At 39.8% G+C, this 24,442-nt stretch overlaps 3 protein-coding genes across 4 annotated transcripts in view; 1 reads left to right on the top strand and 2 right to left on the bottom strand.

Annotated features, from left to right (window-relative positions):
- The window catches only part of cyfip1 (cytoplasmic FMR1 interacting protein 1), a 29,707-nt gene extending 23,155 nt beyond the window's left edge, over window positions 1–6,552 (top strand). The window contains exons 23-31 of the mRNA XM_034311916.2: window positions 1–79; window positions 239–382; window positions 457–547; window positions 749–879; window positions 2,264–2,336; window positions 2,506–2,600; window positions 3,976–4,214; window positions 4,323–4,470; window positions 5,695–6,552. The exon at window positions 1–79 is cut by the window's left edge and continues 9 nt beyond it. Coding sequence (XP_034167807.2) covers window positions 1–79; window positions 239–382; window positions 457–547; window positions 749–879; window positions 2,264–2,336; window positions 2,506–2,600; window positions 3,976–4,214; window positions 4,323–4,470; window positions 5,695–5,859 — 1,165 coding nt within the window. The 3' untranslated portion in view covers window positions 5,860–6,552. The remainder of the gene's footprint in view (window positions 80–238; window positions 383–456; window positions 548–748; window positions 880–2,263; window positions 2,337–2,505; window positions 2,601–3,975; window positions 4,215–4,322; window positions 4,471–5,694) is intronic.
- Window positions 6,210–13,682, bottom strand: nipa2 (NIPA magnesium transporter 2). 2 transcript variants are annotated; one of them, XM_026945663.3, is made up of 6 exons: window positions 13,527–13,682; window positions 12,672–12,893; window positions 10,018–10,074; window positions 9,152–9,242; window positions 8,258–8,418; window positions 6,210–7,584 (listed from the first exon to the last, which is right to left on the bottom strand). In XM_026945663.3, exons 2-6 carry the CDS (start codon window positions 12,808–12,810, stop codon window positions 6,929–6,931), a joined length of 1,104 nt encoding a protein of 367 aa, XP_026801464.1. In that variant the 5' UTR covers window positions 12,811–12,893; window positions 13,527–13,682; the 3' UTR covers window positions 6,210–6,928. The 2 variants fall into 2 exon arrangements, with proteins under 2 accessions (XP_026801464.1, XP_026801463.1); XM_026945662.3 differs by lacking the exon at window positions 13,527–13,682 and adding an exon at window positions 13,173–13,316.
- An 835-nt stretch (window positions 13,683–14,517) lies between these two features.
- nipa1 (NIPA magnesium transporter 1) lies at window positions 14,518–21,402 on the bottom strand. Its single transcript, XM_053232192.1, has 5 exons — window positions 21,166–21,402; window positions 21,026–21,069; window positions 19,360–19,450; window positions 17,746–17,906; window positions 14,518–16,992 (listed from the first exon to the last, which is right to left on the bottom strand). The coding sequence occupies exons 1-5, from the start codon at window positions 21,288–21,290 to the stop codon at window positions 16,487–16,489; spliced, it is 927 nt and encodes a 308-aa protein (XP_053088167.1). The 5' UTR covers window positions 21,291–21,402; the 3' UTR covers window positions 14,518–16,486.
- Between the last annotated feature and the right edge of the window lie 3,040 nt (window positions 21,403–24,442).

Here is a 24,442-nt window from a genome sequence, read left to right as displayed (position 1 = left end):
TACAGTGCTGCCGTTCTCCCAGGAGTTCCAGAGAGACAAGCCGCCCAACGCTCAGCCTCAGTACCTCTACGGCTCAAAGGTCAGAAAGTTTTCTAGTTTTTCGGATTAGTAAAGCCTTTGTTACTTTGGATGTAATTAAGATATGTCTCCTCTCTCTCTCTCTCTCTCTCTCTCTCTCTCTCTCTCTGACTTTATTACAATCTAATCCAACTCCTCGTTACTCTTTCTCCTCACCCAGGCGCTGAACTTGGCGTACAGTAGTATATATGGCTTCTACCGGAACTTTGTGGGTCCTCCTCATATCAAGGCCGTGTGCAGACTGCTGGGGTACCAGGGCATCGCCGTGGTGATGGAGGAGCTGCTGAAGGTGGTCAAGAGCCTGGTAAGGACCACGTGTGTGTGTGTGTGTGTGTGTCTAGCGTTTGTGGGTTTCAGCTAACATCGTTTTCATCGCAGCTCCAAGGCACCATTCTGCAGTACGTGAAGACTCTGATGGAGGTGATGCCAAAGATCTGCCGTCTGCCACGTCATGAGTATGGCTCTCCAGGTCAGTGATGAAAAAAAATAAAATAAAATACAGCAAAGTCTGGTTTATATTTACTTTAGAAAGTTGAGGCTGTCCTGTGTGTAGTGAGGTAGTGTTGAATAGGAGCGGGGTGTCAGTCAGGTTGTGCCGTGTGTGTGTGTGTGTGTGTGTGTGTGTGTGTGTGTGTGGAGGTAGTGTTAATGATGATGTCCTGTGCTACAGGGATTCTGGAGTTCTTCCACCACCAGCTGAAGGACATAGTGGAGTACGCTGAGCTGAAGACTGTGTGTTTCCAGAACCTGAGGGAGGTGGGCAACGCCGTGCTCTTCTGTCTGCTCAGTGAACAGAGCCTGGTACGTCCAACACACACACGCACACACACACACACACACACACAAAGACAGAGAGAGAGAGGTGAATTTTTTCAACTTGAGTGAAACAGCTTATATCAAATATAATCATAAAAGTTAACTTGAAGTTACTAACGAATGAAATTACGCAGGAAATAGCAAAGATACTGAGACACACACAGACACACAGAGAGAGAGACACACAGACTGAGAGAGACTGAGACACACACACACAGACTGAGAGACACACACACACTGTGAGAGACTGAGAGACACACACACACTGTGAGAGACTGAGAGACACACACACACAGACTGAGAGACACACACACACACACTGTGAGAGACTGAGAGACACACACACACACACACTGTGAGAGACTGAGAGACACACACACACAGACTGAGAGACACACACACACAGACTGAGAGACACACACACACACAGACTGAGAGACACACACACACACACTGTGAGAGACTGAGAGACACACACACACACACTGTGAGAGACTGAGAGACACACACACACACACACTGTGAGAGACTGAGAGACACACACACACACACTGAGAGACACACACACACTGTGAGAGACTGAGAGACACACACAGACTGAGACACACACACACACACACACACACACTGAGAGACATACACACACACTGAGAGACACACACACAGACTGAGAGACACACACACACACTGTGAGAGACTGAGAGACACACACACACACAGACTGAGAGACACACACACACACACACACTGAGAGACACACACACAGACTGAGAGACACACACACACACTGTGAGAGACTGAGAGACACACACACACACAGACTGAGAGAGAGAGAGAGAGAGAGACAGAGAGTAACCCACACACACACACAGCCTTGTTTGTTTTCTCTCTGGTTTTATATGACTTGTACATTAAAATTTTGTTTGTTTGTTTGTTTACACACGCACGCACACACACACACACGCACACACACACACACACACACAAACCCTGGCAAGGAGACGACGGTGTTATGGACCCGTCCTGAGTGTGTGTACTGAGGGCATGTGATATGTGATATCAGCTCCACTTACTGACCTTCCTCACAAAGTGCGTTATTTTCCGTTTTCAGAGTTGTGTTAGTGTGAAACCGAGCGATGCCTTGCACTCGTTATCACGCCCGGGTTTGGTTTGTGTGCGTCGGTGTTTGAGTCTGCATGAGTCACACACACTTTGACACACAAAGAGGTGTTTATTAGCGGTTTTATCAGTGAAGATATACACTCACACTTGTCACATGAGTCACTGCACCCTATAATGATGCTGCAGAGTTTTTGTGCTTTAGAATGTAATTATTCATTTCATTTTTCTTTTTTCTGTTTCTCTGCAGTCTCAGGAGGAAGTGTGTGACCTGCTGCATGCCGCACCTTTCCAGAACATTCTCCCCCGGGTTCACGTGAAAGGTAGTGCAACAATACACATGCATGTAGGTCATTGGGGTCTGGGGCGAGCGTGTGTGTGGTTGGGTGATTGTGTGGCCGGTTGGCATGACAACGTGGTGTAAAATTCTCTTGAAGATTGAGGTCATATGTGTGAAACTTGTCTAAGCCCCGCCCACTTTCTTATGTGCAGAGGGCGAACGGTTGGATGCTAAGATGAAGCGGTTGGAGGCCAAATACACGGCGCTGCACATGGTGCCTTTAATCGAGCGTCTGGGGACTCCACAGGTGGCCAGATAATCACTACACACACACACACACACACACACACACACACACACACACACACACACACACACTCACACTCACACACACTCATCATTACCTCTCACACCTGATTTATTTTATTTTTAAATTCTGACTCGTTTGTTTAGACTGTAGCTCACAGATCCATCTGTATCTGTCTGTCTATCTATCTATCTATCTATCTATCAAAAGATATCAATTCATCCATCTATTCATCCATCCGTCTGTCTATAGATAATATCCATCTATCCATCCATTCATCTGTCTGTAGATCTATCTATCTATCTAGGCAACTTTCAAACTTACAATCTGTCCATCTTTCCAAATATCTATCTATCTATCTATCTATCTATCTATCTATCGGTCTATCCATCCGTCTATATATTTATCTATCTATCCATATATCCATCCATCTGTGTATCTCTCCATCTATTTATCTATCTGTAGATATATCTGTCCAACTTTCTATCTATCTATCCATCCTTCCAAATATCTACCCATACCTATCTATATATCCACCTATCTATATATCTATCCATCCATTCATCTATATATTTATCTATCTATCCATATATCCATCCATCTGTGTATCTGTCCATATATCTCTGTCCATCTATCTATCTATCTATCTATCTATCTCTCCCTGTATCTCTCCAACTATCTTTCTATCATTCTATCATATCTCCATCTGTCTCTCCATATATCTATCCAACTATCCGTCCATCTATATTTATCTATCCATATATCCATCCATCCATCCATGTGTCTGTCCATCCAACTATCTAGCTATTTTTCCATCCGTCTTTCTTTCTGTCTGTCCATCTATCATTTTGAAGCAGCGTGTATCAAATTAATTAAAGAATTATTAAATTAAGCGCTTGATTCGAAGCATGAGATTTGACTGATCTCCTGCTTTCATGCTTATTTTATTTTATTTATTTATTTTTTGCTGCATTAATTTATAAGTGGCTTCTCTTTAAAAAGTAATGAATTATTAAACAGGTGATTTATTTAAAACTATATTAAAATATATAATTAAAAGAATTATTCAGAAATGAGTTTTGAAAAAACGTTTGGTCAGTAAGAAAGTGCACATGAAGCGTTAGTAACATCAGATTTGTTTTTGTTTCATGCGACGTGTCGTTCCTTAGTTAATTAAAAAAAACGTAATAAGTAAATTGCTGTGGTTTAAGAGGAATAAAACACATGGACATGCACTGTTATAGGAAAATAGTAAACTTTGCTTAATTCTGCTTCATCACATCACCCGGTCGTTGATTATTTTCCTGTAACATCATGACACGCGTGGTGTTTTAGATCCTTATCTAACACTTTATTGCTTTTCACCTCTCATTAGCAAATTGCCATCGCTCGTGAGGGCGACCTGCTGACCAAAGAGAGGCTGTGCTGTGGTCTGTCCATGTTCGAGGTCATCCTGTCACGCATCCGCGGTTTCCTGGACGACCCGATATGGCGCGGCCCGTTACCTAGCAACGGTGTGATGCACGTGGATGAGTGTGTGGAGTTTCACAGGCTGTGGAGTGCCATGCAGTTTGTGTACTGTATCCCTGTCGGAGCGCACGAGTTCACCGTGGAGTGAGTGACGGATCCGTAAAGTGTTCGTTTAGACAAAATACTTTACGTACAAATCAAATGTGTATTGATGTTGATGTTGTTGTTGTTGTTGTTGTTTCTGTTCTCCAGGCAGTGTTTTGGCGACGGGCTGAACTGGGCCGGCTGCATGATTATCACGCTGCTGGGGCAGCAGAGACGCTTCGACATCCTGGACTTCAGCTACCACCTGCTCAAGGTGCAGAAACACGACGGCAAGGACGAGATCATAAAGAGCGTGGTGAGTCTGAGACAACGTCACGTAGGCGGTGTAACTCTTACGTAACGGTCTGTTCCTCTGATTTATTACTTATTTATTGATTTATTACGTGAGTCATGTGATAACGAGGTGAGCAATAATTTAGCACGAGTGCGGTTACACTGAATATCAGCACGGCTCTGATTCGCTGAAGAAGCCACACCCGCTTTATAGCACGTCATCTAGCTGGCTCACGTTCCTATTAAAGGTGCTTCCGGTAAAATTGGCATTTTTTTTTTGTTTTTCCTTTTCATCTTCAGCTGATGATCTTTCATATTTTAAGCCAAAAGTTATATTCCTGAAGAGTATCGTTTGCCCTGTCTGCTGATGTCATCGCTAACTCTACTGTAGTAACTGTTTTGAAGTAGGAAGTGGAATATTACGAACACAGACGAGTGGAGTGATGCACACAGTGAAACGTCCCAGTGCGGTTATAGGAAATAAGGGCACTCTTGGAACACCCTCTCGACCAATCAGATTAGTGGACCAGAACTAACTGTTATAGGAAAATAATCCACGACAGGGTGGTGTGACGCGGTACCACTCCGGAGTTTTCCAATAACAGCGTGCCCTGATGTGTTTCATTCCTCTTACACCACAGCAAAATTGGCCAACGATTAACATTTGTTACCTATTAAAGAACGACATGTAATTTTTATCCGTTTGTAGTTACAGTTTTGGAACATCTACGAAACAAGTTACTTACAGCAGCTTTAAACAGTCCCTCCCATGACAAACGCAACTTTTAATGTGACGGAGAAACCGCAAAGCGTAAACTCCCGTCTCCCCTGAAGATGTTACAAAGCACTGACACTGGAGACTCCTTCCAGAAATGTTACGTAAACGTTTCCTTACTTCAGGAAAACGTCACCGCGTCAACGATTACGCACATACAAGTCTCAGGGAATGAGCTGTTGCTATAGAAACGAGTGCATTGATACAAACCTGGGGTTTGAAGCTGCACTACTGTCAGAGCTGCTGTTAGAGGAAATTAATCAACACCACCTGACCAATCACGTCTATCAGCCCACGATGCTGGTGTACAGGTCACAGTGTTTCTTACTACAGTCACTCGGTCCAGAATTTTTATTATTTCCTGAGAAATCTAACTGTCCTGAAGAGGAAACCTAGTTACAGTTCCTGATTTTTGGTGTCATATTTCAATACACATTCACATTAAACTTCCGTCGTCTCTTTTCTTATCAGCCCTTAAAGAAAATGGTGGACCGCATTCGCAAGTTCCAGGTCCTGAACGACGAGATCTTCGCCATTCTCAACAAGTACCTGAAATCCGGGGACGGGGAGAACATGCCGGTGGAACACGTCCGCTGCTTCCAGCCGCCGATCCACCAATCCCTGGCCAGCAACTGAGATTTTCACGCCATACTTTAGACCAAATCGCAGATTACGCTGTAGCTCAGTGTGCGTGTTTAGCAGCAAAGCATTAACAACAGTAATCATGGTGGAAAAACACCTTTGTGGGTGTTTTTTTTTTTTTTTTTTTTTTGTGTGCATCACTAGGACCACACACTATATTACACCCTTCATCTAAGCCTATAATGTTCTATAATGGAGCCAGTAAATCCTCTAGGAGTGTGTTGGGAATTCTGCTTCTGAAGCAATCACTGACTGGCATTTGATTTTGTGCAAGACTTTGGATTTCTTAAGACAAACCCATGGGGTGGGGAAGAGGGAAAAAAAAAAAAAAAAAGTGTCCCAGGTTTTAAACACCGTGTACACATACGGTATGTGCCTTATTCAAATCTCCATTTTTTTTTTTTTTCTATTAATATGCTAATCATTTATGTTGTCTACTTATCGGAAAGGTGGGGAATGGCCTAGCGGGTTTCAGCAAGAGATTATTTAAAAGTGTTGGGTTTATATTCTTATTCTTTCAGGTGGTGTTGTTGTTTTTGGAAGGATTGCATGCATGAAATGTTTGTTTTTGTTTCCTCTAGTATATTCTTTAAAAAAAATAACCAAGTGCCTAAACATGTGCCTTTTTTGTATTTGATTGAGTTGTAATCTGATTTTTAATTCAATAAATATAACAATTTATCATTATTAAGTTGCTTCAATCATTTTAACAAGGCATAACGGAGGAGAAGGAGGAGGAGGAGGTTAAATTAAAAAAAGATAAGAAAAATCATAAGTCAGAAATCAGTGCAGATTATGTACAGATGTCTGTACATCTGATAGAAGCGAAAGCTTTTAAAAAGTATTTACAATGCTACACAAGGAATAAGACGAAGCCTTACAATGCCGTCAAAGTCGACGTCAGCGTCCGCGCCACGGATGTAAGGCAGAAAGAGGGGGAAAAAATACTCATGTACAATCGTTCAGTCCATCAGTCAGGTCTATTATTGATTGTCTTCAGAATTTAAAAGAGAAAAAATACTAAACTTTCACACAGCAGATGATTGAATATCGAGTCTGAAACCTAACACGTGGCCATGCTGCCGTTTCTCCTCGAGACGTTGTCGAACGTCGAGCCCATCTCTCTTTCCTCGAAATCCACCACGTTCTCGTCCCGGAGGAGCTCGTACGTGGAGTGAGCGTGCGTCCCGATGCCGTTGGCCATCGTCCCGTTGCGCTCCTCCTTCCTGATGCTGACGGCCAGCATGGCCAGACTGACGTTGATGTCCTTGAAGGCGTGCAGCAGGAAAATCCCGACTATGATGGTGCAGAAGCCGCTCAGCGTCCCGATGACGTCGTCGTAGCCCATGTGCTCCCACTCTTTGAACAAGATGGCGGAGCAGGTGAGCACCGACGTGGTGAAGAAGACGTAGTAAATGGGCGTGACCAGAGAGGTGTTAAAGATGTCCAGCGCTTTGTTCAGGTAGTTGATCTGCGTACTGACGCACACCACCAGGCTCGCCACCAGCACCCACGCTAACGGGTTACTCAGCACCGCCTGACCAGCGATCACCTCCTTGATGGCGATGCCCAACCCCTTCACGCACGACACGGACAGGGAGCCAATCACAGAGCAGATGGTGATGTACACCAGGATGTTGGTTTGGCCGTGACGTGGGCCGACGACGCAGATGAAGATCAGAGCGATGATGATGACGAACGTCGCGAAGACAGCAAAACCTGCGCAGAGAAAACGCTCGAAAATATCAACACGACTTCAACTAAAAACGCACAGCGTCATATTTCTTTATTTTTAAAAATACGTTTAGAGATTTTTATCCAGCATTTACAAAAAAAATAGTAGTAAAAGAACAAAAGATGAGTGGATTTATTAATGTTCTTACTTTCTCTTCAAGCTGTGTTTTACGTAAAAGAAGAAAAGAAAACACTTCGGGGCCGTGCTGTTACAGCAAAATAATCAATCATCGACGTGAGGTGCGGCCCAAACGTCACGTCCTAACGTGTTTTATTCCTCTTGCACCACAACAATATGCCACTTATTAATTTTTTATTTATTAAAGAACAACACAACGTACTTTTTTAATCCATTAATAGTTATACTTAGTTCCTGTTCTCGCTTACGTTATAGCTGTACGTTACGGAGAAACCGCAAAACACGTAACTCGTCATGTCACAGCTTTACTGACACTGGAGACTCCTTCCATAAATGTTAAGAAGTTAAACCTTGCAGAAAACGTCACCACGTCACCGATTACACGCGGCTAATCGTCAGCTGCTTGTTGTAATCTGACGGTTGTTACGGTAACGGAGACGCGATATCAGTTACACGTCATTTCTCCTCATCTGTGATATAGGAGTGATGAATTCGAACCCGTGTTGTGTCATGTCGTACCTGGGTCCATCAGTTTCTTGGCCATGTCTTCGAGGCTGTCGATCTCCTCCTCCTGCGGCGCGTGGATCACCATGGTGGTGGAGCCGAGCACGCTGAGGAGACAGCCCAGCTTCCCGTGCAGGTTCAACCTCTCCGTCAGGAAGTAGGAGGAAAGCACGGCGCTGTAACAACGACCCAACACTTCCTCGTTAATATTAGATTAAAGGAATACTCCACTGTATATGTAGTGTGTGTGTGTGTGTGTGTGTGTGTGTGTGAGAGAGAGAGAGAGAGTGTGTCTAAGGGCAGATGTTGATCATTAATAAAAGATTAATATTTTATTACTGTAAATTGACGTCACAAATGTGTAAATGGGTTCAGTTCTAATTCAGTAAGTCGCACTTTTATAGTGACTCCTTCATATTTTCATGAATTCATCAGTCAAGTTATCAGTCAAACAGCTAAATCTGTACACGGAAGAGACGGAAGAGACGGACGGGAACTACGTTCCGATGGCGTATGGATACGACAAAACCTCAAGGACAGGTAAAGTAACCGGAACTACTTTTTTAACTTTCTTTTTACTTTCTTACGGATCAAAGTCTATAAGAAGAGTTTGGGTAAGACTTCCTGTCACATGTGTCTCAGCCTTACACTCTTATTGTTTTATTGTTTTACTGTACAGCCTTAAGACTGAATTTGCGTTTTACAGTCGTGTATTTTAATCGTTTACTGACGAGAACAGAAAAATCGTTTTATTCTTATCTCGGTGCAGGGATGCACGTGATGGAATTTTTGTCTATATATTAACAAAGTGTTTTATTTTAACACGTCATCATCTATCTTTATAATACATCAGTGTGCAGTGTGTGTGTGTGTGTGTGTGTGTGTGTGTGTGTGTGAGAGAAGACGTACCTCACGAGCACGCTGAGAGCCCCGAGCGGAGTGACGAGCGTCGCAGGAGCAAACGCGTAAGCTGCGAAATTTGCAGCTTCACCAGCGCCCACTGCACAAACCGCAACACAACACACTTCAGCTGCTTGACCCCTAACCACAGTCTAATCACCACACCACACAATTTCTTGCTCAGTTGTTTCAAAGTTCTAATAATAATTATAATCTGGAGCTGATGAGCCAAATGAAATATTTATTTATTATAAATTATTTGTTTATTTTCATTATTCTCTGAAACGTACCATCATTTCATAGTATTACGACTTTTTCCTCAAAATATTACGACTTTATTCCCGAAATCTTGTGACTTTATTCTCGAAGTATTGCTACATTTTGTTTTGTGATATTGTGACTTTAGTTTCGTAACATTATGACATTTTCCTCAAAATATTACGACTGTATTCTTGAAATACTGCGACCTTTTTATTGAAACATTACTACTTTTTTCTTGAAATATTAAAACTTCCTTAAAATACGACGAATTTTCTTAAAATCGTGTGTCTGGTGTCATGGTAACGCCAAAATATCTCAAATAAATCAGAGAGAAAAGTATGATGTTAATCGAGATTAATTTATTAGCAGGTAACTAGCTGGGATGATACTTGTGGGCGTTTCCTAATTTGCATATTCATGTATATTCATAGCCGCTTGTGTTTTTAAATTAGGATAATACTGTGTAGCACGATTTTATTAATTTCCTTAGCATGAATAAACGTGAAACAATCCAACATGCGTTATTTTTAATGCTGTAAAATGGGACAAACTGAACACACAGAAAAGAAAAAAAACATAGATCTGCACACGTTAATAATTATCCAGTGACTTACTTGATAAAAGCCCCGCCCACCAAAGCCATTCTTTTAGATACGCATGACCACCTTGACCTGGAGAGAGGGAAAAACAAACAAATGCATTAAATAACGTGATCGTGGAGGTCATTCGCGGCTGCACACGACTCGGGTTTGTTAAAGCACAACAGAGTGAGGCGACTGAAATAAAACGTTCGACCTGCAGATGAAACGGAGGAAACTATCATTTAACAAACCGCAAAAAATGTACAGTAGCGTTCAGGCGTTAATATAACGACAATGTAATATCCATATCGTGATAAATTACGCCATGATACACTTTTAAGAAATATTGTTAGTATTTTTCTAACAAACTCTGATTAGAAGAAATGAATTAATTGATTAGGCGTTAAATTTGTACTGAATCTTTAAAAATTTTGTATCGTTTTGTCTGTAACGTTACGTTATTTTCAAGGACATTATACATTAATAATACTTTATAATCACAGTTTTTTTTATATAAATGTAATGACTGGGTAGCTATTTATACATATTTTCTCATAACATTATAACCTTTCCTCAAAATATTACGACTTTTCTTGAAATACTGCGACTTTAACCTCGAAATGTAGCAACTTTATTCTCAAAACATTGCAACTTTTTTCTAGTAACATGACTCCTTAAAAAATACTACGACTTCTTGAATTATTGCGACTTTTATCTTGTATTCTTGAGATTTTGTTTCTCGTAATATGACTTTTTGTCAAAATAATGATAATATGATAATATTGTCATATCACCCACCAGTATTTGGGAGTCATTTAAGGAGTCGACTCCTTGTTGAACTGAGTCAAATGATCTGAATCAGTGAAAAGAGGCTGGAAAGAAGCTGGAAAGTTACGTTACTCAATATCGCTATCGAGGAGAAATACTCGGTCTTAAGATTTATCTTGGGTGTAAACACAACAGACTATAACGTTAGACAGCAGATTCTGCAGCTTTATTTTTTTTATTTTAATGCGTCAGGAGATCAGGAGTCTTTCTGCGACTGATGCAGCATCATAGATACGCTCTTTCAAGAAAATTAGAGAAAAAAAAATCTCAAATATTCTTTAATCTATTTAATTTATGTAATAAGGAAGACAAAAAGCCGCCATCTTATCCAACATAGCTGATCAGAACAAGCTTGGCCGAGTATTTTACAACAACAACATGTTTTCCACACAACCCTGATTAGAAGAAGAAGAAGAAAAAAAAAAACATAAAGGTTGTCAGTCACGCATTACAAAACGGTCAGGAATTCAGGCAGACTGTTCACATGCCTCAAGAGCATGTGATGAACACATTCACAACACCACCACCAGGCTTCTTTACCGCCTCCGATTATTTTTATCCTGGAGGAGAAACTATACGAGGTGCAGTGACTCGACTCGGTTCAGCTCGACTCGACTCGGCTCGGCATTGAGGCTTAGTTAAAGTGGATTATAACATACACAAATGAGCCGCGCCTTCACGACCAACAAGCGAAACGAGGAGTGTCTGCAGAACTCTCCAACACACTCACACACACTCTCACACACACACACACACACTCACACACACACACACACACACACACACTCACACACACTCACACACACACAGAACCAGTTTAACCTCCCTGACAGAAAGCAAAGTATGTAAAAGTGTTAAACGTGACACAATCGAGAACTCACACCACGTTCCAAATCGTGCTCTTAGGATTGATTCGTGTGTTAAATGTTTAAAATACACTACAGTGCCGAGGCTCTCGGAAATACAGCGAGTCCCAAAAGCCTCTGTACATTTGGGACTTTTGGGAATTAACACTTTTTAGCAAAATGTCTTCCAACATTTTTCATACTTAGTTTATATATATATCTTTGACAAAAGAAGGCCGTGGTGCACCAGGAAGAGAAACAGCACAAAGATCATTTAAAGGAACAAAACTGAAGTGCAATTCCGTGCACAGCACCGGACGTGTTAACACGAGCTCATCACGACTCCGTGTGTGTTTACAACGAAATGGCAATCATGTAGAGGATGTTTTGTAAATAATGTTACATTTTGCTAAAAAGTGTTAATTTCCCCTGTGTATGGAGACTCCAGACTCCAAATCCAGAATTCCAAGACCAGAAATTAAGAACACCGAAACCAAAATGCCAGAACTCCAAGACCATTTTTTTGAGAACTCAGAGACCAGAATTCCAGAGCTCCGAGACCAGAATTCCAGAGCTCCGAGACCAGAATTCCAGAGCTCCGAGACCAGAATTCCAGAGCTCCGAGACCAGAATTCCGAGACTAGAAATAATGAACACCGAAACCAGAATGCCAGAACTCCAAGACCATTTTTTGAGAACTCCGAGACGGGAATACCAGGATTCCAAGAACTCAAGAATTCTTGAAGACCAGAATTCCAGACCAGACCTTCATGAACACAATCTGAAACCAGACGCCTGAGACCAGAATTCCCAAGATCAGAATTCAGAAAACGTTCAGTTTTCTTGCCGTTTTTTAAAAGCCATGTTATAATAAAGGAATATCTAAAGACGACAAAATATAATTTCCTGAATTCCTGAACACTATTCCATATGAGGGCCTTTACACCCCCTAAACTCTTAAGGACTCTAATTCCAGATATTCCAGGGGAAAAAAAGGGAACTCTGGGATGTTACCTGCTCGCATCGAGCCTTTCCGGGCGAGTCTCAGCAGTCCTTTCTTCTTCAGGATGAAACTTCCTCCGATAAACAAACTGGAGCTGATGGCCAAAGCCAGGCCGATGTAGAAATCGAATCTGCCTCGCTCCTGAGCCATGGCGAAGACGTGATCCTCTGTCACATTGAGCAGCGAGCACAAGAACCGTCCTCCTCCGGAGCACCCGAGTCCGGATACGACACCTGATGAACACACACACACACACACACACACACACAAAATATATCAATCATCTAATCATCAGTTCATTACTAATCATGGCTTTGTGGAGTTAAATGATTAGATCACACTATTATTTAATGGTTTTAATCTAGTGTGCTGAAATGTTATTATTTACAGATTTTAAAGCATATCTGGAGATTGTTCTAAGAAACAGGAAATCAATATTCTATACTAAATAAAATCAAAACAAATAGTAATAGCAATAAATAATAATAATAATAATAATAATAAAAGCTTACCATTTCGATAGCAAACTTTGCAAACATCGCATTTATCACCTAGTCCTGTTTCATTCATGTCACATGAATAAGTAAAGTCAAGAGAGTGTGTGTGTGTGTGTGTGTGTGTGTGTGTTCTCAGCAGAAAACTGAGCAAATTCAGGAAGTGCCTCCTGCTAAGTAGCCTCCTGTGTTCCGCCCTAGCTTACTACGTAGTGCGCGAGAGTAGAGCGGAGCGCGCGACATTCTTCCATACTACTTAGTACACTAGTATGCATTTCCAGAATTAGCCCACTACGCTAGCAGCTAAGTCGACTAACCGCTTTACAGTGATTATAAAGCCATGATGTACAACATTCGCTTCAAAATAAATACCTGTTTGTTTCCGGTGGTCAACACAAACACTGTCTGGACGCCAGAAGTTTCATTTTCCGGGATTTTTCTGTGCTTAAGGTTGTCGCAGCTAGGAACTCGGCAAAGAACCTTTTCCCCCAGCCAACGGTGAAAGGGCATCGAAGTGCGCATGCGCATCCGGTAGTCGCCTCTGATTGGTCGACAGCTTACATGTGACTGTGTAATGGAAAGCCGTAATTAGCTGATGCTAGCTGGTGCGCTGCGTCAATGCTGGCCGCCATTTTGGAAAGGTCCACGTTCGCCTGTGTGAAGAGAAGCGGCTCTAATTTCCTTTGTTCAATTCAATTTTATTTAAATAGAGCGTTTATGTACACTTGTCACAAAGCAGCTTTACAGATATCCGGATATAGATTTAGATTTATCCCTAATGAACAAGCCAGAAATGACTGTGGCAAAGAGTGTCATGTTTAACCCATTTTCAAACATTACATAAATATTATAATTTCTGCATAATGTATGTGATGATTTAAATATACACACACACACTGTCTATATTTTAATTAATCTAAATTCATTTTAATTTGACAACAACAACAACAACAACAACACTGCAGTGGGATGTAGCTAAATGTAGCTAAATGTAGTCGGATAAAAATGATCAAAAACCAAGATAAAACCAGACAGTTTTGGGCAAATGCTATGGACGCATATACATTTCTGACCCCGTTTATTAAAAATAACTATAACTGTGACATAATAATCAGAGTGCGGAGGAATAGTGAGAGGAATTCACATCTACGAAAGCTGTTCAGTGTGACAAAACGAGTCTCCGCCCACACGCCCATTATTTACATTTAATTTACATAAGACACGCCCTCTGATGTGAGCAACATTTATGTAAAACACCTGGATTGATTCAATGAAATAAAATAATAATAAATAAAATGATGAAAATGTGGCAACACGTGTTTAAAAAAAAAAAAAAAAAAAGACGAGACATATGGTTGTGTTTATTGCTTTTATTATTTTTTTGCATTATTAAATTCATATGTTAAATATAAAATTATTAATATGGACAATGAGTCTATTGTACGTATAATTCCACTTTTCGCTACGACTTATAAAAGAAAAAAAAAATTATAAAAATTCATATAAACAATCTTTAATCTAACACCCAGTGTCAGAAGGTATAACATCACAATATTAAAAATACATTAAAACATAGATATAAATTAATCCATTAATTAAGATCACTTCATTTTTGGTGATTTTCAAGAATTGGGTTTTATATTTAATTAAAAAAAAAAAAAAAGTCATTGTGTGACACAATGAGGAATGTAAAGGATTTAGTATTATTTTTATATTTTAGTATAACCTCGATTTCTTGTCATTATATTTATTAAGACTAAAATAATTATCATTCCCAACACTTTATTATATTAGTAGCCAATAAAAAATAATACTAAGAGTTCAAAAACACACATAGTTTGTTCTATTGTGGTATAAATATATAACTGTGACTGTCAGATGTTGAATATATATAAAATCTCTCACATGGCCATGGTAAATAAAGGCGTCTGCGTCTCTATGAAGTCTTTGTGTGTGTCGTCTCCAGGCTCAATGCTGCTCTTTCAGTACGTGTAGGACGTTGCGTTAAAGCTCACAGCTCCACATTCCTCACTACACGTCATTATTCTCCATCAGAAACTTAATATTCTGAGTTTTATGACAAAACAATACACTCAAGGGGAAAAACCGCTCTAGGCTTCATTAATACACAGGTCATTAGTGACATCATACCTCATATCATTTCATCAAAACGGCTGTGATCTCCTGAGCACGCTGAGTTATGCTTGTGTGGTAGAGTGCAAAAGTTTACACACCCCCAGGACAAAATGGACACCAGAAAATGTCGCAACAAGACATCTGGTGTGTTTGGTTTCACAGATGCGTCTTTACAACTACACGAAAATGTGGTTTGATCCATCCTAAAACTTAATAAATAAATATCAAATCTTCTCTATAACTCTCAGCCACTGTTAGATTGTGAGTTTTGGTCATAAATAATCATAAATAGTTCTCAACACGCCCATATATTTATGGGACAAGAGAAAAAAGGAGTATATTTTTTGCAAGTTAAATATTTAAACACTACTATCAGCTACTATCAGGTCGTGCACCAACGGTGTTTCACGGCACCTGAACGGTAATGTTGGAGTGGTGGAGTGATGATTTCTGTAATGAGGGAAAATTAATTTGGAGCCTAAATTGCAACAAGGGAGTATTTTGTTGTATTAAGTATTAAAAATGGGAAAGCAGTGATCGAATTGGCTTTAAGTCCTGGCCTTTTCATTCTAAATACAAGGAAAGTTGAAAGGATAACGGAATTGACACAAGGATAGCAGGATTGACATAAGGGTAACCGAATTGATATAAGGATAACGGAATTGATATAAGGGTAAAGGGATTGACATAAGGGTAGCAGGATTGACGTAAGGATAATTGGATTGACATAAGGATAACAGAATTGACATAAGGATAGAGGGATTGACATAAGGGTAGCGGGATTGACATAAGGATAACAGAATTGACATAAAGATAGTGGGATTGACATAAGGGTAGCGGGATTGATATAAGGGTAGAGGGATTAACATAACATCTTCTTAATATTAGGATTATTTTATACCTTTGGACAAGTTGTATTATTTATTCAGTTGATTTATTTAATTAGTTGCATGTTCCCGGTTTAACCACGCCCCAAAAAGCAGATTATGTCTATTAATAACGAGACAGAATTCCATAAATTTCCACAGAGGGAAGTGAGAGTATGTTGATAAATAACTCGTCCCCAGCAGGGGGCGCTGTGTCATAACACTGTTATAACACAATCACAGGTTACAGTCGAGGATGGCTGAAACGAGCACATGATCGAAAAACAACGCAGAAGAGCTTCGGAGTTATGAGATGTGATAAAATATAAACTACTGCTCTTTGGTTTTGGCCGGAGTCCACATGAGCACGGCTTCCTGAGATATGCGTAACAACGTCACTCCCACTGATATCGTAATGAATCCACATAAAATACCCAAACAGTCCAGAGCGCCGAGCGCCTCCCACTCTTTAAACAAGATGGCGGTAGCGAGGATGACCGAGGACGTGAACGTGACGTAATACACGGCCTCGAACACGTTGGAGCTGAAGCTCTCCAAGGCTCTGTTGATGAAGGTGAACTGGGTGAGGATGCTGACGAGGAGAATTCCCAGCAAGCACAGGAAGAGGAACAGAGCTCCGTGATCAGGAGACGAGTCTCCGCCGAACGCCTCCTTCGCAGCCAGACCCAGGCCTTTACAGCTCGGCACGGTGAAGCTTCCCAACAGGGAACAGATTCCCACGTACACCATGATGTTGGACTTTCCGTACGCCGGAGAGAGCCAGCCAATCAGCAGCACCAACAGCAGCACCACCAGGGTGATGTAGCACAGAAACACTGAAACATAAACACAGAAATAACGGCATAGATCTGAAAAGCCGAGACGCCATATTGGCTAAGACAGACTCGCCAACACGCTAATGACGCCGCCATCTTGGATAGGGCAAATTTACAAGTTGAGCTCATTGACTTGAACTGAATTTAAGCTTTTCTCCTTTAGACTAAACTAACAGCCAAAGCCCCAAAACAAGAATCACTTTTTTTTTTTTTTTTAAAGACGAAACTCTGATAATATGGGTGTTTTCATTTTATCCAGGATTATACCTGCAGGTGAGGTGAGTTTACAGTTTATTCCTGATTAGCTAGGAAAGTTTGTCAAGTAATTTTCTTAAAACTTACTAGTACATGTGAAAAATTTCAGCATAAAGCAAGTTCTTAATTATGTGCACTTCATTTTGTCCCTAAACATGTTATAATTTAAGACATTTATGATGTCTTAAATATACTATACTAATTGCTATAATACTATAATAGCAATTTCGTTGTTTTATAATGTTTTTGAAAGATTCAATCTATTAATTCCACCAAATTTTGTTTTTTTTAAACAATATTATTACAGTGAAACCTGGACCTTTCCAATATGGCGGAGGGAATGACGTATCACAGTAGCTAGCAACAGCACCATGCTAATGCAGACTGAGCTGTTTTCCACAGTACAGCATTAGCCCTCAGTACCCAGGCTGTCTGTACGTGACACTGTAGTTATGTAGTGCAGATGTTGTTCTGGTTATCGGGGTGTGGTGCTGATACCCGGGTCGAGAAGTCGCTGCTGGAACTCAGCTCTCGACGCCACGCTGTCGGAATTCGGGGAGTGAATGATGAGCACCACGGAGCCACAGCAGCACAGCACACAGCCCAGTTTACCCAGGAGCTCCAGCTGCTCCTGGAGGAGCCATGAGGCCAGAACAGCTCTGAGGAGCAAAAAGATCTACCATCATCATCATCATCACCATCACCACCATAAGGATCACCATCATCATCAACATCATCATCATCATCATGATCACCATCACCCTCATCATCATCACCACCATCATCATCACCACCATCATCATCATCACCACCACCATCATCATCATCAACATCATCATCATGATCACCATCACCCTCATCATCATCACCACCATCATCATCATCACCACCACCATCATCATCACCCTCATCATCATCACCACCATCATCATCACCACCATCATCATCATCACCACCACCATCAACATCATCATCATCATCATGATCACCATCACCCTCATCATCATCACCACCATCATCATCACCACCATCATCATCACCACCACCATCATCAACATCATCATCATGATCACCATCACCCTCATCATCACCACCACCATCATCATCAACATCATCATCATGATCACCATCACCCTCATCATCATCACCACCATCATCATCATCACCACCACCATCATCATCATCAACATCATCATCATGATCACCATCACCCTCATCATCATCACCACCATCATCATCACCACCATCATCATCATCACCACCATCATCATCACCCTCATCATCATCACCACCATCATCATCATCACCACCATCATCATCATCACCACCATCATCATCACCCTCATCATCATCACCACCATCATCATCACCACCATCATCATCACCCTCATCATCATCACCACCATCATCATCATCACCACCATCATCATCATCACCACCACCATCATCATCAACATCATCATCATGATCACCATCACCCTCATCATCATCACCACCATCATCATCATCACCACCACCATCATCATCATCAACATCATCATCATGATCACCATCACCACCATCATCATCATCATCACCACCATCACCACAACCTCCACATATGTACATGGAAAAAAATTTCATTCTATTTTAATAATAATAATAATAAGAATTTGTTTATATATTTATACATTATTTACTTCGTTCATACGTTATAAATGTTTTGCAAAAAAACTTTCTAAATGTATAAAAAATGACTGAAATGAAATTTTTGCACCTGTGTGATATATATATACACTTTAAAGAAGACATTTTTTCAATGTTATTTCATGCTGTTAAATAAAATCAAGAAAAATAAACACAGATTTTAGATTTTAATATTAGTTTTAAAAAAAAAATGACATTTATAAATAAATTACAAAATGCAGCCATGATATCAGGAAGAAACAAACAGACGTGTCTCGATATCAGAAAATAATGTTTTTCTGTTTTTCACTTTTCATGTTTTTAATATCAGGAAATCTCGTACATCACTCACACTTCATTACGTTACACTGAGGCTGTATAGAAACGTCAGGTATTATAACAGCACAATAACTGCGTTTATGATTTAATAATTGAGTCGTAACTCACCCGAACAGAACCCCGAGCGCTCCGAGTGGCGTCACTAACACGGCCGGGGCTGCGTTGTGCGCGACGAAGTTCCCGACCTGACCCACTATCACTAAGGAAATAAACAGATTTATATTTTTAAAAGATTTGGGTTTTTTTTCCCACTGAAGACTGCATTTTAAATCTCACAGACTTTCCATGTTGCTCATTGTTAAATGTTGTTTCAATTGTAAAAGAAAAATCACAAAATATGATTTTTATATTATATATAGGGTCTGTTATATATGTTCATGGGCTGTGTTTATGATTAAAATGTAACTAAATAAAAAATTACGCAGAAATGGTGCATCAATAAAAATACAAGTATAACATTTATGGTAAACGCATACGAGATAAAATAAAATAAAAAATAATAAATGACTTTTATTGTGTCAATGTGCTTGTTGTGTAATTTGTAATAATATGAACTTTTGTTTTTATTCATTCAGCTTTGTTATACCGGTCAGGATCACGGAGTGTATCCAGTGAATCCAGAGTGTATCCCGGGAATACTGGATGGGAAAGTACACCTTAGATGGGATGCCAGTTCATCACAGAGCACAATGCACACACACACACACACACACACACACACATTCACACCTAGGGGCAATTTAGTCCAAGCCTATCCACATACAGCATGTTTTTGGGAGGAGACCGGAGAATCCAGAGGAAACTCACACGGACACGGGAAGAACATGAGAAACTCCACACAGACGGTAACCCGAACTCAGGATCGAACTGAGAACCCTTGAGCTACGAGGCAGCAAAGCTACCTGCTGTACCACCATGCCACCTTTATCCATTTCTAATTACATTTAACGTTCTGGAACGATTGTTTGTGAAACATGTTCCTGTTCTCACTTACGTTATAGCAGCTATAAACAGTCGTTCCCTCCTCCTCATCCTCTCTTTCTTCTCTCTCTTCTTAATTAGACTAAAAACATAGCTTGTCATGTTACTGAAAAACTGCAAAACACTGTCGGAAAACTTAAAGCTACAGCTTTACCTCTGACACTGGAGACTCCTTCCATAACTATCAAATAAACGTCTCCTTACTTTAAGAAAACTTCACCACATCAACATGATTTATAGTTATAGAAAATTAATCAACAGCTTCTGATTCGAGACTTCTCCAGCATTGTGGTGTAAAGAGGATTAAAGGTGCATAAGGTAAGATCAGTGATCAGATTCAGGATTAGATCTCTAGCAGGGAAGGCGGGTCCGATCATGTTCACGAAGCTCCGCCTCCAGGATCTACAGTGGCTTGTAGAATGTCTATAAAAGGACGGACAGGAAGCGCATCCAAACACAAACACAAACATTCCGGACTGGAAGTCCGGAAGGAGACTTAATACACTTTTGCTATAGCTTAAGCCTTTGTTTGTTTGTTTTTTTTAATCATATGCTGCATATCTCTACAAGTAAGAAAAAGAAAACTCTATTGCACCTTTAATGCAGACCTTCCAGCCAATCAGAGACGAGTATTTTCTGTAGCCTTTGTATAATAAAATAAAATGAAATATAACACAGCCACATAGGAGTAATGCTGGTTTATGATTGGCTGACAGGTTTTAATAATATTAGACCAGTTGAAATGATTAAACACACTTTATATAAATAAAGTTATAAATCAGGATGATCTTACTGGCCAGTGTCCCGCTCCACCACACACAGTCAGACAGGTAAGTCCTACCTGCACAACAGTTAAACATCAGCCAAAAGATTTATCCTGATAACTGAAAAGTATTTACCTTTTAGTAAAATAAAATCTTTATAAAATAATACTTCCCAGCTTTGCGAGAACGCAATATTCCCTTTTTCTGCAGTACAAACGTGGAGCCATTAATAAAACTGGACACGACCGCGATTCCAACACCACCAACAAGCGATAAAGGAGACTTTTCCTCCATAAATACAGTGTTTAAATCTTTTAATTCAGTCTTTTTTTTATTTAAAAGTAACTTCTATGCGTTTGAATAGAGCAGCAGTGAAGCGAGGAAAACATTTCCGTGTTGTGTAGATGACGACATGAGCAAAATCCCGGAAGTAATTTCTGATTGGTGGGAGCTAAAAAAGTGGGCGTAGCCAGAGTATGGGTAAACAGGCGTGTCTGCATGGTCTATACAAGTGGGCGGGGTTTATGCAAAGGAGTAGACTTAATGTGGGCGTGGCCTGGAGCTTGCTTCTCGCAAACGTCTTTCAGAACAAAAGTCACAGATTTCCGATTACAAATTCAGAGCAAAAATAAACAAATACATAAATGAATTAATTGACTAGTGTACACATAGAAACATGTTTGCCAGTATATAGGCATAAAATAAATAAATTTATTAGTTTTAAAACCACGAAAAAGTAAACCATTATTTTGAGATAAGTTTTGAGATAATAAATCACTCACCTGTCACTCACCTGATGCCCTGAACAAAGTACTTTAGTTTCTCTATTCAGCTACAAGGTGAAACTGGAGCTTAATCGACGGCCAAACTACATATTCTGTTGAAATATATAAATATTTCGGAGCTAGAAATGTTCTGTAAGGAAGAGTGGGTGAAAAAAATCCATTAAAGAAGAATAGAGAGACTCCTAACTGTCTACAAAAAAGCCTTTACAAGCTGTGATACTGAGTACCGAATTAGTAGGGTGCACAAACTTTTGCACATGCCACACTTACTGTTTTATTTTCTACTTGTTAAATTCATCGAATATAAAATAACTGTGCATTAACATTTGCTGAAGCTTGCTGCAGAGGTTGTGTTTACGTTCAAAAACTCCTTTTACTTCTACTTTGGTGAGGGGAGGACAAACTTTTGCATAGCTAGATTGCAATCCTTTAATGCAGCCTTTTTGTTGCCTGAATAGACGCTTTCATCACTTCCTCAACCTGCTCCATTTTATTCCACTTTATCCACTCGTTTGTTTATTTATTTTATTATTTTTAAATTTTTTTTTTATATATCACGGGTTCTGCTGTAAGAAATTCAGCAACACTGAGTCAGGACGAAGGGCACTGGCCTTGATCTACAGACTCTGATCTGTATTGCGTGCTTGAATTATCTTCAAATCAGCTTTTTTTTTAACCAGTAGAAGCACAACATTGATCTAGAAGAAGGGAGAAGGCAGGAGGTAAAGAAGAAAGGAGATAAAAATAAGTAAAGAGAGAGACGTCTGGGAACGCTATCACTTCTGACCTTGATGTGTTCAGTCACAGTGACACATCGAACTAAAACACAAGGAATGAGAAATGCAGCATTTTTAGACACAACCTAGGAATAACCGGTCACGCGTACTACAAAATATACACTATAGGATCAAAAGTATTTGCACCCCTGACAATCTCATTCCAGATTTATTCCCCCGTGTGTTTGCTGTTATAATGAGCTCCACTCTTCTGCGAAGTCTTTCCACTAGATGTTGGAGCGTGGCTGTGGGGATTTGTGTTCATTCAGCTACAAGAGCATTAGTGAGGTCAGGCGCTGATGTTGGGATGTCGAGGAGGTCTGGGGTTCAGTCGGTGTTCCAGTTCATCCCAAAGGTGTTCAGTGGGGTTGAGGTCAGGGCTCTGTGCAGGACACTCGAGTTCTTCCACTCCAACCTTCACACACCATGTCTTCATGGAGCTCGCTTTGTGCACAGGGGCATTGTCATGCTGGAACAGGTTTGGGCCTCTTAAATTTCTCAGTGAAGGGAAACTGTAAAGCTACAGCACACAAAGACATTCTATACAATGCTGTGCTTCCAACTTTGTAGAAAAATAATTATATATGGTGTGATGGTCAGGGGTGCACATAGTTTTTGCCATATAGTGTAGTTGACTCAAATGTTTCTAAGTTCTTAATCAGCTTCTGTATTCATTAGAAGGTCCAGTACGAAGGTCCAGAATCTAAGTCACCTTTAACACAGAGGCAGGAAGTCAAAGATAAACATAAATAAACAGAGTAATCTTAGAACGAAGCAAATAATTAAAAAGTGAAGTGATTAAAGCAAATATCCAAGCAAGTTTCACTGGAAAGTCGTACACATGGGGTGCTGGAAAATCACGCGGTCAGAAATAATGACATGATGCACACTGTGTCTGTACAGAAATAAATCCAGGATCTGGTTTTCAGCTGTCCCAGCAGTGGGGTTGTGTACAGTAATGTGTGCAGAAAACATGCGTAAAGAACTTCTGTGCAGCAAGAATGAAATTATAAATCCTTTTAAATATACAAAAACGTAAACAGCAACAAACTAAACCAATTTCCAAATCACATCAACTGAAAACTGTGCCACTGTTTCATAGTTCACTTTCTATAATGTTTTCTCAGTAATATTTCACTTTGTTAGAAAATGAAGGTTTGGAAATCTAAAACATGTTCTTTTTTACTGACACAGTAATGTAGAAGAAATAAAATAAACTTCTCCGACAAAAAAAATGGTATAAAAAATTGTGGCTTAAACCTTTAATATTTCAATAATGTTATCTTCTTGTTTTTCTTCTATTTTAATTTTAAATAAAATATATTCTGAAGCATTGAATGTTCTTTTTTCTAATGACAGATTGGATATACTGTAAAAGAATTTTTTTACAACTGTAAACAAACAAACAAACAAACAAATAAATAATGGGAAACATTATACAAATATGATGAAGTGATTAAAAGGTAAGGTTTATAGCCTTCGTGTTTATGAGATGAATATGAATATGGCACTGCAATGGAAAAATTGGCAAAAAATTATTTAAAATATAGTCTGAATATGATTTATTTTTATTTATTTTTATATATTATTATTGTATATTATTGTATTTTTTGTGTGTTCATTTTATGAAATGTTTTAAAATATTACTATTAGAAATTTTGTATTTTATTTTAGTGAATATCACGATGTTATGTTATGTTATGTTATATAATATTATGTTTAGATATATTTAAAATTATTTTCTTTATATTTTTATAAAAATTAAAAATGCAGGCTTGGGAAGTCTCTAAGCCCCTAAGCCCCGCCCCCTGTTGCACTGAAAATGCTAAAAGCGGGTGACGTAAGGCTCCATCACGCCGCTGGATGCTGATTGGTTGTTCGCGCT

The sequence above is a fragment of the Pangasianodon hypophthalmus genome, chromosome 2 (assembly GCF_027358585.1).
Source record: "Pangasianodon hypophthalmus isolate fPanHyp1 chromosome 2, fPanHyp1.pri, whole genome shotgun sequence".
NCBI lineage: Eukaryota > Metazoa > Chordata > Actinopteri > Siluriformes > Pangasiidae > Pangasianodon > Pangasianodon hypophthalmus.
This window is presented reverse-complemented; position numbering and strand designations above follow the sequence as displayed.

Coding starts and splice junctions, on each gene's coding strand:
- nipa1 (XM_053232192.1), bottom strand. CDS start 21,290: ATGGAGGAAAAGTCTCCTTTATCGCTTGTTGGTGGTGTTGGAATCGCG. Junction 21,070..21,165: donor CGTTCTCGCAAAGCTGGGAA/GTATTATTTTAT, acceptor TTGTGCAGGTAG/GACTTACCTGTCTGACTGTG. Junction 17,907..19,359: donor GCGCTCGGGGTTCTGTTCGG/GTGAGTTACGAC, acceptor TTTGCTCCTCAG/AGCTGTTCTGGCCTCATGGC.
- nipa2 (XM_026945662.3), bottom strand. CDS start 13,230: ATGAATGAAACAGGACTAGGTGATAAATGCGATGTTTGCAAAGTTTGC. Junction 9,243..10,017: donor GTGGGCGGGGCTTTTATCAA/GTAAGTCACTGG, acceptor CGGTTTGTGCAG/TGGGCGCTGGTGAAGCTGCA. Junction 8,419..9,151: donor GCTCTCAGCGTGCTCGTGAG/GTACGTCTTCTC, acceptor TCGTTGTTACAG/CGCCGTGCTTTCCTCCTACT.